General features: G+C 41.0%; 1 protein-coding gene across 1 annotated transcript in view; it reads right to left on the bottom strand.

The window, feature by feature from the left end:
* Positions 1 to 13,607, bottom strand: part of LOC118933965 (uncharacterized) — a 36,091-nt gene that overhangs the window by 6,739 nt on the left and 15,745 nt on the right. The window contains exon 4 of the mRNA XM_057492854.1: positions 11,273 to 11,338. Coding sequence (XP_057348837.1) covers positions 11,273 to 11,338 — 66 coding nt within the window. The remainder of the gene's footprint in view (positions 1 to 11,272; positions 11,339 to 13,607) is intronic.

Genomic DNA, 13,607 nt, shown 5'->3' with positions numbered 1-13,607 from the left:
AAATGCAAGGAGAGAAGTGATTTGAAGACAGAATTGTTAGGTGAAACAGAACCAGAATTTAAAGATTTGGAAAATTCTCAGCCTATACATATTGTAAAAAATAAGGAAGTACAGTTGGAAAAGAACACTAAGGGTGTGGCTAAGAGAGTTTGATAAGAAAATTCATTTCGATGTTAGCCACTGTTTTAATCAACCATTTCAACAAAAGACAGGGATAGAGATGGGATTATACCAGCATAAACACTGTAAGCTGGACTACAGTAACAGAGAAAAATGGGATAAAGTGAAGGAAGACTTGTCAGGCTTCTCAGACACTAGAACAGAGTTTGGCTGCAAACATTGATTATTCTTCAAGACAATGGAAGAAGAACCTGAAGGTGACTCAGAGATCAGCAGGGCCACCACTCCCACCACAGGCCCAGGGTACACAGGTCTGCAGGGGAGGGCTACTTCAAAGCAGCTTTGATTTCAAAGAAGTAATTCGTCAGGTGAGGCTGCCTGGTAGAGCCCTGGGGACATGACTCCCACCTTGAAGGAGAATGGCAGAGCAGATGGGATGATGCTGAGCTGTAGGGGTAAGGCTGCCAACTTGGGGGGGGGGGCGCGTCTAGAAGGTAAAGCATTGAGCAAAAGGATAATTCTCAAAACTTAAGGTTTAATGTTTTTTGCCCTATTAGGTTCTGGACTTGCATGGGGCCTGTAACCCTTTCCTGTTTCTCCCTTTTAGAATGGGAATGTCTATCTTATGCCTGTCCTTTTAGCATGTAACATGTTTGGCTTCACAGATTCATAGATGGAGAGGAATTATGCCTCAGGATAAATCATAAATATGAGTCACCCATATCTGTCTTGGATGATATTTAGATAAGACTTTGGACTTCAGAGTTAGTGCTGCAACATGTTAAGACTTTCAGGGTCATTGGAACAGAATGAATGTATTTTGCATGTGAGGAAGATATGACTTTGGAGGGCTAGGTGTGGAGACATAAGGGAAACAGGCATCAAGAAATATAAATAAAATCTACATCAGAGATTTTACTGCAGCCATTAAAATATGGCCTATGTCAACCGAATTGGTAACATTTCTATACAGTAATTGAGTGAAAGTAGTGAGATTCTTAATTGTGTATGTGGGAAATCTTGCAAGAATTTCCCACATACATGTGCCATTTGATTATGAGAGTATGTGTATGTATAGTAATGAGAAAAATATGGACAGGACATACTATTTTATAAAGTTAGGTTACCTGGAGTGTTATCAATTAGGTGCTGATACCACCACCACCAGGTATTTAGTTGACACTTTCTTTCATAGTTTAGTTTGGGCTCAGCAGGGTGGTTCCCTGTGGGGCTCCCTCATACACCTGGGTTCAGCCAACCAGCTCTACTTCTGGGGGTGCTGGCTGTCAGCTGAGATACCTCATCTCCCCCATGTTGTTTCTTATCCTTCAGCTGCCTTGCCAGTCTTGTTCTCATGCTGGAGGCTGGTTGCTAGACAGGAAGCATGCAGGACTTCCTGAGGCTTAGGCCTGGAATCAGTCCTCATCACTTTCACCATATGCTCCTTGTCTGTATCTTTTCATTAATTCTCTCCATTGCCTTCAGAAGATGAAGAAATGCAGCCGAGATTCCAAAGGACATAGACACGTGGAGGAGTAAAAGTGTGCTTCATCTCCAGTCACCTGGATCACTGTAATTACTTTGGAACTGGGTGCCCTGTGTCTGCCCTTGCCCTACCCTGCTTCTGCACATGTCAGCATGCATAATTTTTATAACATGAGAATCACAACATACTTCATCAATACAAGACCTTGCAATTACTTCTCCCACACTTGGAATTAAATACAAACGGTTTCATGTAGCTTAATCACCTTTCATTACATGGAGAAGAAATAATTCATCAAGGAGAAATCTGTGTGCTGTTAGAAAGGAAAACAGCTTGGCAGCCAGTTAAACAAATATTCAGGACCAGCATTTGAAGGCCTCTGATACTTTCTCAGCCATTAATTTCCTCACTGGGCACAGGTTGAGTCCACATATCTGGATCCCAACCATCTGATAAAAGCAGCTTGGGACTGAAACATACTCTATGGGTGGGAGGCAGTCTACCCAGTATCTCAGTTTGATCAATGCAGTAACAGTGTACCCGTGTCACAGGGAGAGAGAAGGTTTTACCACGCATTCATTCAGGGACTGAGGTGCTCTCCACTCTGCAGCCCCATTCACCTTCCCCTTTCACTGAGCAAACACTTGGCAAAGCCAGAGGTGAGAACCACACAGAATGTAACAACCAGCCTAGATGTGGGAACCCCTCTGGCGCACATCCTCATGACCAGAACTGTTATATGGCTACACTTAACTGCAAGAAAGACTGGGGATTTAGTCTGAGTCTGCGCCCAGGAGAAAAGGAAAAGGGGTTTGAGCACAGTGCCATCAATGATGCCAAAGAGAAATATGTCTTTTATGTTGCAAGGGCATTCTGGAGATGTTCTCTAACAGTTTCTCTCTGAACAGAATTTTAGACATCTTCTCACCTGATTAATCTAGATGAAGAAATTCAAAAAGAGAGCCTTTATATATAATTTTATTCTTTATTTTTTCTTTATTCTCATTCTTTATAAAGATCTTGTACTCTTTATTTGGAGATGCTTCATGCATTTGGCATTTATCATTTCTGGAGGTTTGGTCCTGAGATGTACAGAGAACCATGGAGAATAATGGCATGGCAGATTTCTGATGAAGCTCACCACCCATACCGTGAAACCAGGAACAACTTTTGAAGTTAGTTTGAAGGAACTGACAGTTGGCACAGGTAGACTTGAGCTGGCATGAGGTAGTAAATGAGCATGAAGTATTGAATGGGGGGCAGAGATGAACCACAATCACCAAGGTCTCCCTGCCTCAGTAATGCTGGGGCTATACTTGGCTTCAGGCTGTAAGTTTTTATAGATTCTTGGACCATTGCCCAAGAGTTGTTCCCTTTGGGGTAAAGAACTCTGGAGATCTCTTACAGATACCAAAATATAGTCACACATAGCTCTGCATTTACCAAAGCCACAGTATGCGACCTCACCAGGGCATCCTTTGTCCCTATCAAAGTCCCAGACATTACTGATAGAGACCAAAGCACTTTGAATTCACAGGCTGGGCTCTTGAACAGGGCAGTCAGTGGAAACGTCACCTTCAAAGGCTTCAGATTTCAGACCTAATAGAGCACCATAATGGCTTACTGTGAACAAGTTCAAATGCAATTAAATAAAACAGTACATCTTAATCATCATTCACTAGGAGTAAACTGTAACAGAATCTGACTCTAAAACATAGGCAGTAAACAATGGAACATCAACATTAGAAAATTCTTTCTGGGTATGTCTTCCCAGGCAAGGTAAACAAAAGCAAAAATTAGCGAGTGGGACTACATCAAACTAAAAAGCTCCTGCACAGCAAAGGGAAACCACCAACAAAATGAAAAGTCAGCCTATTGAATGGGAGAATATATTTGCAAAATATATGTGATAAGGGGCTAATACACAAAATATATAAAGAACTTATACAACACAACTTAACACCAAAAAAACAAACAAGAGACCTGAGCAGACATTTTCCAAAGAAGACATATAGAGGGCCAACAGGCACATGAAAAGATGTTCCCATCACTGATCATCAGGGAAATGCAAATCAAAACTACAATGGGGATATCACCTCACACCAGTCAGAATGGCCACTATCCAAAAGACAAGAAATAGCAAGTGCTGGTGAGGATGTGGAGGAAAGGGAACCCTCACATACTGCTGGAGGGATTGCAAATTGGTGCAGCCACTATGGAAAGCAACATGACATTTCTCAAAAAACTAAAAATATCATATGACCCAGCAATTCCACCTCTGGGAATCTACACAAAGAAAACAAAATCACTGGTTTGAATGGGTATATGCACTTCTGTGTTTATTGTGGCATTATTTACAATAGCCAAGATATAGAAGCAATTAGTGTCCATCAGTAGATGAATGGATAAAGATATGCTATCTGGCACTTTACCGAAAAAGTTTGCTGGCCCCAGTGTAATGGATTGAAAGATCAAATTAAGGAATGTTTCAGTCCATAGATGATACTCAAATCTGAACTTATTTGCATGCTGAAGTACTTAAGTTGATAATCATGATGTCTGTAACTTTAAAACTGTTTGACAAAACATACAGTTAAGTAAAGATTGCAGAATGTTAACAACAATTAAATGTAAGTGGTGAGTATGCTAGTGTCTTTCCATAATTAAAAAAAAATACTTTTCTGTGCTTGGAAATTTTAATAATAGAAAGTTGGAAAATTAATATAGTCATGTCCAGCACAGAACTGAGCTATACCTCTGATCAAAGTTAAAATTTGAGCAGCAAAGAGAATAAGGATTACTGTGGACTGAAAGATATTGAATGAATAAAAATCAATGAGTCCATAATCATACTTCTTAAAAGAGGTAAGCAGAAAAATCTTACGTGTCACCATCCGTATGACACTGCAGAATAATTAAGTATGAAACGTTACATGAGCTTAAGGTAACCTCACATGAAACAATGCTATATATTACGCAAGGATAAATAAAAATGTAGGCAAAATTATTAAAGGTGGCCTGAGGATCTATGCCAAATGCTAGCTGATACGTCAGAGGAGGGAGAATATATGACTAGGGATTCAAAGAATTTAAAGTTACCTGTAATGTTCTCTTTTATAATGATACATATATTATAAATTTAAGTATTACACAGGCAGCTGTTAAATGTCAAATCTAGGTGGTAAATAGAAATATATTTTATATTGCCCTTTGTACTTTTCCTCAAGTACAGGTGGAACTGTTTTCAACAAAAAAATTATAAAGAGGGACAGGAATAAAAGTACTTGTGATTTAAAAAAATCTAGGCCAAATTTATCATACTATACTGTAGGACAGTATATTAACTTATGTTCAATTTTTATCCAACCAACTCACACTTTCTTGTTTGAGGTGGAAGTAGCATCTTCTGTTGGGAACAAATGCTGTCTTGTTCTGAGAATCATTCCTAAAGTCCAGTCTAGAAGTCATTTCTATTGTTATTTCAGTAATTTTGTTACACCTGAATTCTCTAACATTTAAAAATTTATTTTGTTTCCTGAAATTAAACTCTAACTGTAAGAAGGATCTGGTACCAGAAAGTATTACAGGTTAACAGCTAATAAGAAAAGGGAACTGGGATTATTTATGAGACCTGGTTGTGGCAGGATCAGCTGACAATGGAAAATGGAACACTAGTGTTCCATGGCATGCAATGGCATAACAATAACTGGCAAAAAGTGCTTGAGGCCGTGGTGAACTGAGTGTTGGAAGACAGTCTTCCCTGGACTTCTTGGTGTTCCTGCACTGTCTGGGCCCTCTGAGCAACTGAAATTGACACTGAAATGATGGATATGTCTCCTCTCACCAGAGCCATATCACTCCCATTCTAAGGGTAAGATAGTCTGGAGATAACTTTTTATGTCTCCCAGAGCCAATTGCTTACATTCCTGGATACTTTTCCATCCTCTTCTAAGAGCCAATTTATTTACATTTCAGAGTAAAAGATAAGGTCTCTCATCCCCATCTCTGGAGGGAAGGATGGGCAGATGAGCTAGCAACTCCTACATAAACCCTGAATTTCATGATTTTGGAGTTCTTCTCCTGAGGTGCAAACCCCTGCACACATAAGGATACCTCACTGCTTTGCCTCATGGGGATCTGGGAAATGCAGAAGTCAATGCAAACTGTTCAGCAAGTAAAAGGTTCCCTGATCCAGAAGTCTTGTATTTCTGTTAGTATATTTATATAACTGTGCAAAGTTAATCCATTAGCCTATGTGTAGGGAAACATTTCACTCTTCAGAGTTTTGGTTTTAACACTAAGTGGCTTCTGGATAATCCATGATGGTGGGAATGAGAAATGTAAGGACTAAAAAGTAGGCTGGATGCCTCTGACTGCATGGTGAGCTCACAAAAGGACAGTCCTTAGACTGACCCAAATGGTTTTAAAAAACTTCCATGCTCTTCCTGTTCTACTTCTGTGATACCATCACTTATTACTTTTCCCACTGTCTCCCTCATTTTAGCCATGTTGATCTTTTTGTCAGTGGGGAAATAATTTGGCATGAATTACTGAAAAATCCTACCACAAGTAGGACTTACAGTTAATCTACTTTTTGGCATGTCATACTTAGTTCATCCCCAAACATTCTCAAAATAACAGAAGAATGATTAGAAGACATTATTATTCTCAAAATAATAAAATAATGATAGAAGATATCATTACAACATCTATCAATTTGTATTTCTTCTGTGGACAATTCCCCTAAAGTCTTATCTTCCTGCTTTAAAATGAGGTTTTCTGGGTCGATTATACATCTGTCATATTTGGATTTCCTTTGTAATTTTCGATGGGTTGGATGCACCATTCCCTGGGTCCCATGTGTTCCTCTTTCTTGGTTTACTTTCACGGGGGCACACTGCTTTCAGTACATTTCTGTAAAACTAGTAGCGGTAGGAAATACATTGAGAGCTTAGATATTTGAATAGAAGTTTTCTAGTTTCACAATTTATTGATAGCTTGGCTAGATATAGAATTCTGGCTTGGTAATTATTAGGCTTTAAAATTATGATGATATTGTTCCATTATCTTCTTTCACTGCTTCTGAGAAGTCTGATATTCTGATTTCTTTTATATGTGATCTTTATTTCTTTCTGTAATCTCTATGTACCTTTTAAAGTGCTACATTATGTCTTGATATGTCTATTTTCATTGTTTTGAGTAATCAAGGAATACTTCTAGATTTTACATAATTTTCCTTTAGTTCTTACACATTTGTTTTTATAATTTCTTTGGTCAAATTCTGTGGTCATTTTCTCTCCCTTTTTATTTTTTATCTTTGTGTGAAAGCTATAACTTGTATTTTCACCTTTGATATTTTCTCTAATTTCATAAGCATTCTCTTTCATTTTCCTGTATGTCTCTACTTTCCCAATTTTAGGATTATTTCATCAACATACCTTTTAATCTATTGAACACTTTAAAAAAAAATCATGGTTTTGGTGTTCAATAATTCTTTTCATCTATTATTTTGAACAGAATCTTATTTCATGAATGCAATGTATTCTCATATTCTCTGACAGTATTATACATTTTGAAGTTCTTTTTCTTTCCTGCAGCTTTTCCCCTTCCCCTCCCCCTCCCTCACCCTCTTCCCATTTATTTATTTTTATTTAAAAAAATTTTTTATTAAGGTATTATTGATATACACTCTTATGAAGGTTTCACATGAAAAAACAATATAGTTACTACATTTACCCATATTACCAAGTCCCCAGCCATACCCCAATGCAGTCACTGACCATCAGTGTAGTAAGATGCCACAGACCCACTATGTGCCTTCTCTGTGCTACACTGTTCTCCCCGTGATCCCCCACATGATGTGTACTAAACATAATACCCCGCAGTCCCCTTCTCCCTCCCTCCCACACCCCTCCCCTTTGGTAACTGCTAGTTCCTTCTTGGAGTCTCTGAGTCTGCTGCTATTTTGTTCCTTCAGTTTTGCATCATTGTTATACTCCACAAATGAGGGAAATCATTTGGCACTTGTCTTTCTCTGCCTGGCTTATTTCACTGAGCATAATGTCCTCCAGCTCCATCCATGTTGTTGCTATATTTCTTATATTTCAAATGCCTAGTGATCCACAGCTAACTGAAATATAATTAACTTATAATAAATATATATTTGGTCATTCAGACAACCAAAAACTATTCTCATATATTTGGTCTTCACCCACAGTTCCTGAAAATGCTTCAGAGCCATAAAGGTGAAATGAGTGTCTTTTATTAGTAAAGATGACTTTTGGACCCCACCAAGGGTAGGGGCTGGTTGCCAAGAGAATCAGAAGGTCGGAACTTTTAGTCCTACTTCCCAACCTCTGGAGGGGGAAGAGGGGCTGGAGGTTGAACCTGCCCATAGCCAGTGACCTAGTCAATCATTATTTTGTAATAAAGCCTCTGCAAAAACAAACACACACACAAAAAAACCAAGAGAACAGTTTTTTTTGGCTCTTCTCTTCCTTTTCTGGAGAGCTTCCATGCTTGGGGAACCAAAATACTTCTACATGCCACTGAGCTGGGACCCAAGCTCCATGAGAATAGAAGATCTCTTTGTTCAGAAACTTGCCCTATGTATCTCTTTATATGGCTGATTTATATCCTTTAATAAACTGAGAAACGTAAGTAGTTCCCTGTGTTCTGTAAGCTGCTCTAGCAAATTCAACCTGATGAGATCACTGGAACCTCCAATTTTTGGACCGGTAGGTTAAAAGTACAGGTAACACTTTGGAGTTTGTGACTGGTGTATAAAATGGAGGGGTGAGAGGGTAGTCCTGTATGAGTGGCCCCTTAACCTGTGGAATCTAACACTATCGCTAGGTAGACAATATCAGAATTGAGTTGAATTAAGTTCAATTCTCACACTGCTGGTGTCTGAGAATTGCTTGGTGGTGTGTGTTCCCCCTCACGTGGAACTGGGTCTGGGAACCCTAAAAGACTATTTACTTAATTTAAAAGTAAGGCATTAAACAGGCGGAGAAAGACAAATGCCAAATGACTTCCCTTATGTGTGGAGTATAACAATGAGGCAAAACTGAGGGAACAAAATGGCAGCAGACTCAGAGACTCCAAGAATGAACTAGTGGTTACCAAAGGGGAGGGGTGTGGGAGGGTGGGTGGGGAGGGAGGGAGAAGGGGACTGAGGGGTATTATGTTTAGGACACATGGTGTGGGGGATCACGGGAAGAACAATGTAGCACAGAGAAGGCATAGTGGATCTCTGGCAACTTGCTGCACTGTGGACAGTGAGAGCATTGGGGTATGGGTGGGAACTTCATAATATGGGTGAATGTAGTAACCACATTATTTTTTCATGTGAAACCTTCATAAGAGTGTATATCAATCATACCTTAATAAAAAATTAAAGAATTAAAATAAAATAAAATAAAACATAAAAAAAAAAAGTAAGGCATTCAAGATCCAGGTACAAGACGGTGACATGGGAAAACCCTGAACTCACCTCCTCCCACAGATAAATCAAATCTATAGTCAAATAAAGCATAGTTCTTTCTGAAAGGGACCTGAAAACTAGCTGAACAGCTCTTCCACAACAAAGAATAAAAAGGCCAAATTGACAAGTAGGAGAGGCAGAGATTTGGTCTTACTAAAAATCCCACCCCCAGTATGGTGACCCACAAATAGAGGGATCTCACAAATATGGGGTATATTGCTGAAGAGTGAAGGGTTCAAGTTCATCAGGCACCCCAACCCTTAGGACCTCACAGGAGAGACAACCCCCAAAATGTGCGGCTTTGAAACTCAATGGGACTTATGTCTAGGAGACCCAAAGGGCTATAGGAAACTAGGACTCCACTCCTAAAGAACTCACACACAGACTAACTCAGAGACCCAGTGAAAAGCAGCATGCAGAAAAGCACACCATATTTGAAGGAGATTCACTGGCTGAGCTTAAACATCTGCCAGAGGTACTCCCTGGGCTTCTTGGATCTAGATGTCTGCTTCCTTCCCCAGGTTAGGGAAGTTTTCAGACATTAAGTTTTCAAATAAGTTTTTTTGCCCTTTTTTCTCTGTTGAACCAGAAGTAGAGATGTTGGAACTCACAGAGACCTTGGAACTCTCTCCAGGGATGGAGAAACAGATAGACCCATTTTGCACTCTCCTTTTACTTTGATATTCCTGCTTGGCCTGCCCCTGTACCCTCCTGTTGCCTGCCTCACCAAACCCAGCAGGCCAGCTTACCCTGACGTGACATGTCCCTGCACTCCCACTCCACCAAAGCTGACAGGCCAATTTGCCTTGGCTTGGCACACCCTGTGGCACTGCCCTGCCAAGGTCAGTTGGTGGGCTTGCTGGAGCCTGGTGCTCCCTTGCTGTACTCCCTAACTTGGTGAGTGCATGCAGTCCATACAGAGGACACCTGGCTCTGGTGGCCAGGGAGAATCATGTTTCTGGTCCCCAGGGAACTGAAGCAGTTGGAGACAAGTCTTGGTAGGCCACCACCCACAGGCACTGAACAGACAGAAGACTAAAACATACCCCCAGTCTTCATGGGACCACTCCTTCAAGACAGGGAGAGATAGCTATTTCATCTAATACAAGAAACAGTGTAAACTAAAATGAGGAAATGAAGGATTATGTTCCAAACAGAAAAGCTGGAGGAGAAAAGATGGTGGCATGAGTAGTGTGGTGTGAGTAGTGTCAGTAGTAGTTTTTTGCCTCCCAAAACCACATATATTTTGAAAATACAGCAAATACAATTATTCCTAAAACAGTGACCAGAAGTAACAGTACACCAGCCAGTCTACATCTGGGAGAAGTCAACATCTCATGGAAAAGGGTAAGGTAAAAAGCTGAGACCTGGTGGGACCTGAACACTCTCCCCACCCCAGCTAACCGGTGGGAGGAAAAGAATCAGGGCAGGGAGGGAATAGAAGCACAGGACTGCTAAATACCTAGCCCTAGAAATCTACCCCAGGAACACAGACCAACACTGCATGGTGCTCTTGAGATAAGAGGGGCTGAAAAGCAAAGTCTGAGACTAAGACTACGAAAAGGATCCCACAGCCGGCTGCCCTGGGACAAAAGAAAAGCAGGTGCTTTAAGGCACCTCTCAACAGTCAGAGGGCTGCCAAACAGGCAAAGGTTAGGAGAAGGAACAGATGGACAAAATCGTCCTGGCACACTCAGCCCAGCAGGCTGGGAACTTTCAGGAGCTTCAGGTGCCCTGTACCCCTGGTTGGCAAAGCAGTCCCGAGGCCCCTCACTGCTATATGCAGCCTGACACTCTTTCTTCCCTGCAACTACGTGCAAACCGGCTGTCTCCACCATTGCTGCAGACCAGCCAGAGGGCTGCCCCACCTACAGAAACTACACAGCTTAATGCAGAAGCTGCTCTCTGCACGTGGTTGACCAGCACAGACAGTGGAGATGGGTGCCAAGACCGGGAACCAAGAAGGGGCTTTGTTATAGGGGCAGAACCCATGCCATTCGGCTGCGACCCTCACCATTGTCATAGGCCATTGTGAGGGGAACCTGTCCATGGCAGTTTAGGGGATTAACCCAGAGGCCAGTCTGTTCGCACAGTTAAGCAGCATGGACAGCAGAAACAGGCACAGCGACTGGCAAGCAGGAAGCGACTTTGTCCTCCCAGCTGACACCCGTGCCACTCACCTGCAACCTCTCCCATTGCTCTAGGACTAATGAAAAGGCAGAAGAACCTTTTTCAATCCAAAATCCCTAAAACACACAAGGAGGGCTCAGTTAGACTGAAATCACCAATCTTCCTGAAAAAGAATTCAAAATAAAAGTCATAAGCATGCTAATACAGCTATAAAAAAATATTCAAAAGCTAAGGGATGAATTCAGGAGAGAGGTAACTGAAAAGAAACAAACAATGGAAGGATTGAAAAGCAGATTCGGTGATGGAATAGAAATCAGAGAACAGGAATAGTGAGAAGCTGAAGCAGAGAGAGGTAAAAGGAACTCTAGGAGTGAAAGAATATTAAGAGACCTGTGTGACCAATCCAAACAGAAAAATATTCACATTGAAGGGGAACCAGAAGAAGAAGAGAGAGAAAAAGGAAAAGAAAGTGTCTTTGAAGAAATAATTGCTGAACAACTTCCCCAATCTGGGGAAGGAAATAGTCTCTAAGGCCATGGAAGTACACAGATCTCCCAACACAAGAGACCCAACACACAGGACAACACCAAGACATATAGTAATTAAAATGGCACAGCTCAAGGACAAGGACAGAGTATTAAAAGCAGGCACACAATGAGAAAGACCAGTGCACCCCTATGTTTATCGCAGCACTATTTACAATAGCCAAGAATTGGAAGCAACCTAAATGTCCATCGATAGATGAATGGATAAAGAAGATGTGGTACATATACACAATGGAATACTAAGAAAAGGGCAAATCCTACCATTTGCAGCAACATGGATGGAGCTGGAGGGTATTATGCTCAGTGAAACAAGCCAAGCGGAGAAAGAGAAATACCAAATGATTTCACTCATCTGTGGAATATAAGAACAAAGGAAAAACTGAAGGAACAAAACAGAAGCAGAATCACAGAACTCAAGAATGGACTAACAGGTACCAAAGGGAAAGGGACTGGGGAGGAAGGGTGGGTAGGGAGGGATAAGGAGGGGGAGAAGTAGGGGGGTATTAAGATTAGCAGGCATGGGGGGGTGGGAGGAAGGGGAGGGCTGTACAACACAGAGAAGACAAGTAGTGATTCTACAGCATTTTGCTATGCTGATGGACAGTGACTGTAAAGGGGTTTATAGGGGGGACCTGGTATAGGGGAGAGCCTAGTAAACATAATATTCGTCATGTAAGTGTAGATTAGTGATACCACAAAAAAAAAAAGGCAGTTCCTGTGTGGTAACCTCCAATGAGTTCTACACAAGGGTATAAAGGGCATATAAAAGTGTAGGCAAAGGGTCTGTTTGTGTTTATACAGAGGATCAAAGCCTAATTGGGCTACCCCGAAAATGATCTAAGATACAATATGAAAAAGAACTTCCAACATCAGCACTCTCTGGAAGACTCATGCCAGAAGATGATCATCAAAAAACCCCAACAAAGATCCACGCACTGCTACAGCTGTAGATGCGCTCATCCCACCAGTTCCTGGACTTGCCATGGGAATGAAGAAGGAGATATCTAAGCTGGCCTGTGCATACAGTAAAACAAAAATTGGACTGGATCTATACTGTTGGAACTCAACCAAGAATTAGGAGAAGTGCAAATTGTAGCGCTCCAAAATCTTACAACTACAGACTATTTACTGTTAAAAGAACATATGGGATGTGAACATTCCCCAGGAATGGGTTCTTTTAATTTGTCTGATTTCTCTCAGACTGTTCAAGTTCAGTTGGACAATATCCACCATATCATAGATAAGTTTTCACAAATGCCTAATGTGCCTAACTGGTTTTCTTGGTTTCACTGGAGATGGCTGGTAATTACAGGTATGCTTTGGTTATGTAACTATACTCCTATTATGTTAAAGTGTGTGCGCAATTTAAGTAGTAGTTTAAAACCTATACATGCTGAAGTTACTCTACAAGAAGATATGTCAAAGAAATAATCAATCTTCCCATGTTTTCTTCCGCCTGCTACTTCTATAGCTTTTCTTCTTCCTTCCTAATTACAACCCTTAAATAGAATTCGTGCCTCATATCAAATTTACCAAGTATCATAATTCTTCCAAGTGGTAAAGATACCTCAAGACAAATGCTGGGCATAGAAGCTACAGGGCATAAATATGCAAAGAAGTAAAAAGCTAACCATTTCAAACAATAAGGCTTCTCTCTCACTTACCAACTTTACATTTCCCTGTATGGCCCTGGAAGATGACTGGTTAGCCAGAGACGGGTAAGATTCCTCAAGGGAGGAACAACCTAAGACAGGCACAGTTGCAGGGGAGTCATCAGGTGAGAAATTGGGGATCAACAGAGGTGAGGCTTAGAACCTCACCCCCCCTGTTCTGAGAGAAA

Source organism: Manis pentadactyla, chromosome 15 (genome assembly GCF_030020395.1).
Source record: "Manis pentadactyla isolate mManPen7 chromosome 15, mManPen7.hap1, whole genome shotgun sequence".
Taxonomy (NCBI): Eukaryota; Metazoa; Chordata; class Mammalia; order Pholidota; family Manidae; genus Manis; species Manis pentadactyla.
Note: the sequence above shows the minus strand (reverse complement) of the source record. Positions and strands in the feature narration are given on the sequence as shown.